Source organism: Equus caballus, chromosome 19 (assembly GCF_041296265.1).
Source record: "Equus caballus isolate H_3958 breed thoroughbred chromosome 19, TB-T2T, whole genome shotgun sequence".
In the NCBI taxonomy this organism is placed as follows: Eukaryota; Metazoa; Chordata; class Mammalia; order Perissodactyla; family Equidae; genus Equus; species Equus caballus.
Window position 1 is genome coordinate 53994343 of NC_091702.1, and position 3954 is coordinate 53998296.

The window sequence follows — 3954 nt, forward strand, 5'->3', positions numbered from 1 at the left end:
CTTTCCTGGACTCTCTCCAGGTATTTGCTATCGTGAACTTTCTTATACATGTCTCCCAGGATGCATATGGAAAAGCTTCTCTTTGGAGGTGAGGCCAAAGCTTTTCAATATGTTTTTACTAACGACAGAACCATCCGCAATGCAAAAGAGATCCTGAATTTCCATGCCTTTTCCAACACTCGGTAATTGGACTGGATTGACTTTAGCATCCAGCCCCGGGGACAGTTTGATGAGCGTCAGCGGGTAAAATAAAGCGGTTAGTATGGCTCTTTTGCTCCCCACACTCTGCATGTTCACGTGCATGTTCGTCTGCATGTTTGGAGGTTCTCTCTGACACAACCAGAGTGAACGTCCAACCAGCCACACAGGTGAACTTCCATAGTAACTGAAAATTCAATTGCCGGATACAAAAAAGTGAAACTGCGGCCTCTGGGACTTGTAGTCCACTGGCGGCAGCGCCTGAGTGCGGTGTTTTCTGGTATCTGTAGGCGGAGGTGCCCTCTGCGCAGGCGGAAGCTGGTGCCACGTGGACCTTTTGTCCGCTTGGTTGCAGCCGCGTCTCAGGTTGCGGTGTTGGACGTCGCCGTGACCCTCGCTTGGAAGGAGTTGGGGCAGCTGGACCAGGCCCAGAGGACCCTGTTCCGGAAAGTGACGCTGGAGACTTGCAGACTCCAGGTCTCACTGGAGCTTGCGGTTCCCAACCCAGAGTTGATGTAACAGCTGATGCACGGGTAAGAGGGAAGAGAGGCCTTTGCCGAATCATCTGTCCAGGTGACAAGTAAAACCCGAGACCAGCCCGCTTTGTCTTAGGAGCCTTGCTCTGGATAAGACTGACTCAGGGAGCCAGGAGGTCCTCCGGCTTGGAGCAAGCCAGAGATCAGGAAGTATTGTTGGAAATGCAGGAAGGGCACTTGAGGCCACTTACCGTCTCCCACGAGGAGACCTTCCTTCCAAATATGAGCCTTGAATGTGATGGGTTGGGAACAGATGATAGTCTGCGCTCAAGGGTTTTACAGAAGCAAGACTCTGGAGGAAATGCGCTCCATGAATGTGATTCACAGGGACTGAGTAAAGACGCGTTGGTTCATGCAGGGAAGACCCTCTACAAATGCGAAGAATGCGGGAAAGTGTTTCACAAGAATTACGTACTTGTTCGACATCAGCGTATTCACACTGGGGTGAAGCCTTATGAATGCCAGGAGTGTGGGAAAGCCTTTCAGGAAAAGGTAGACTTGGGCCGGCACATGAGGATTCACACTGGGGAGAAGCCCTATAAGTGTGTGGTGTGTGGGAAGCTCTTCAGCCGCAGGTCACACCTCACGTACCACCAGCGGATCCACACTGGCAAGAAGCCCCATGAGTGCAGAGAGTGTGGAAGGACCTTCAACTCCCACTCTGTTTTTGTCCAGCATAGTCTGACCCACACCGGAGAAAAACCCATTGAGTGCAAAGAATGTGGAAAAGCCTTTCACTACAAGTCTTCCTTAACTCGACACATGAGGATTCACACGGGAGAGAAGCCCTACAAGTGCAGCGAATGTGGAAAGACCTTCACCTACCACTCTGTTTTTTTCCAACATGGGATGACCCACAGTGCAGGAAAGCCCTATGAGTGTAAAGAATGTGGGAAAGGTTTCTACTACAGCTATTCCCTCACTCGACACACAAGGAGGCACACTGGAGAGAAGCCCTATGAGTGCAGGGAATGTGGAAAGGCCTTTGCCTATCGATCCGCTTTTGTTAAGCATAAGAAGATCCACACTAGAGGAAAAACCTTTCAGTGCAAATAATGTGGGAAAGCCTTTTGTGACAACTTTTCTTTCCCTTGACACTTGAGTCACACTGGAGAGAGGCACTCTGAATCCTGTCACTATAGGACAGCTTTAAGCTGCTGCTCATCCCTCACTTTACCATCAAAGAATTCATGCTGGAGAGAAACTCACTAAGAGTGTAAGCTGTGTGGAAAGACCTTTTGCAGGCGGGCCTGCTTCAGCCAACATCATAGAACTTATGCTGGGGAAAGACCTTTTGAATATAAACCACTTTTGGCCATGGGAAATATCTTACCTGGCATCTGAGAATTCATCCAGGAGAGAGACCTCTGAGTTATTGTGCACTTGGCAGAAACTTCTGCTACAGCTCTCTCCATAAGTTATAGCACCAAGCTGTCTCAGAAGTATTTTTAAAAGAATGAGGAGGATGACGCTGTCAAAGAGAAAAGAAAAAGAATTGTTTGCACAGCTTCTTCCAGACTTCTCTGAAAGCCAAGCCTCTGAAAATTTGAATTCAGCTCTTTATTTTGAGGATATTTGAAAGGTAAATGGGGCTTGCCCCTTAATTTGTCCTTTATATAAATATTCACTTCTGTCTAGTGATGGGAGAGCTGTGCAGTTGAGGGCAGCTCTGTAAAGATTTTGTTGACAGCACTCTTTGTTCCAAATTGTCTGTAGTCTTGAGGAGCATAAATCTTTGTGAGAGATATGCAGGCTTAAGTCATGAAATACTTGAAACTTGTAAGAAATTAGAATATTAAAAATACTGCCACATAAAATTATTTTATATTTAAGGAGATAAGGATCCACATATGAATGTGGCACATTTTGCTGCGTCATGTAAGACCATTTAAGGCTTTAATGTTTTTCAGTTTCTTTCTTCATGTGGTTCTGAACATCCAGCAGTGTCATTTTCTTCTTGACTTCGAGATCCTTGTTTGTTTTGATTCATTTTCTCTGGGGTGTGGGGATGATGGCGTGGCTGCGTGGCTTTCCCAGGTGAGCCCTAATTCTTTCCTCTGCAGTTCTCAGCTTCTTTAGTCCTCTGTAAAGGGGCTTCTCCAAACCATGTCAGCAGTTTTCTAGAGATTGAACTAAAGCTAAAACAAACTAAATAAAATACAGCCAAGTTAGACTGATGGAAAACTTGGGAAGAAAATTAAAATTTTCAAAAATCAATACAATGTATTACAATATAAACCATGTAGATCCTTTGACCTATTAATTCAATTTCTAGAAATCCAGCCTAGAGAAATAGTCTCACAAATGTGCAGAGACATGTGTACAAAAAATACTCACTGTAATTTTGTTTTTATATGTGAAACATTGAAAACAACCTAAATGTCCATCCATAAGGAAACAAGTTTCGGTACATCTGTTCTATGAAATACTGTGAAAAAATAATGTTTGTGTTATGTGCTAATGTTCAGATAGCTTCAGATATAGTGTTAGGCAAAAGAGCAAGTTGCAGGAAATAAATCCAGCTCTGGACGAATGACCCTAACACTGTTAACAGTGGTTCTCTAAGGGGAATGGGATGGTCAAGGGTTTTAGGGAACTTTCAGTTTTTACTTTATATACTTCAGTGTTGTTTGCATGTTTTTTAAATAAAGAGCATATATTATTTTCGCAATAAATGTTTCAAATATTTTAATTAAAATAGCATCATGGAATACAAATGACTCCTATCATTTCTTATAAAGCATGAATTTTATAGGATTTTTAAAGCCCTGGTGTTACTATACCTTAAAAAAGAAAAACTGAAATCAAGGCTTCAGAGCTAGTAGGCCACACTTAATAAATGATAAGGTAGTTTAAAAATGAGTCAGCATGAACATAGAATAATACCTGCGAAAGATGAGTTCAGCATAGGCACTCTTCAGTGAACTTTCATTTCCTTTAAAATCCTGTAACTGACAAATGCCCTTTTGCAAGTGATTAGATTTTAGGTGTCAGGTTTTTATCTTCTCAGAGTTGATCACGAGAAAAGTATTTTGCTGTTAATGTCGATGTGTTGTGTGTACACACACATAAACACACACACATTTGCTGGCTACAGCTGACTTCTAAATATTTGCTGCTGAATGAATGTGGTTTGCTTATACTGGGTTTACTTTCAGACTTCACAGTGTATGTTAGGGTTCTGAAGAATGAGAAGTGTAGCTGCATTTTTCCAACATGA

At 43.0% G+C, this 3954-nt stretch overlaps 1 protein-coding gene across 1 annotated transcript; it reads left to right on the plus strand.

Moving 5' to 3' along the window:
• Positions 1 to 527: 527 nt before the first annotated feature.
• On the plus strand, positions 528 to 3445 carry ZNF80 (zinc finger protein 80). Its single transcript, XM_023623731.2, has one exon. It carries the CDS (start codon positions 897 to 899, stop codon positions 1788 to 1790), a length of 894 nt encoding a protein of 297 aa, XP_023479499.2. The 5' UTR covers positions 528 to 896; the 3' UTR covers positions 1791 to 3445.
• The last annotated feature ends 509 nt before the right edge of the window (positions 3446 to 3954 follow it).

Bases quoted from the DNA above. Each gene is read 5' to 3' on its own strand.
- ZNF80 (XM_023623731.2), top strand. From the start codon at position 897: ATGCAGGAAGGGCACTTGAGGCCACTTACCGTCTCCCACGAGGAGACC.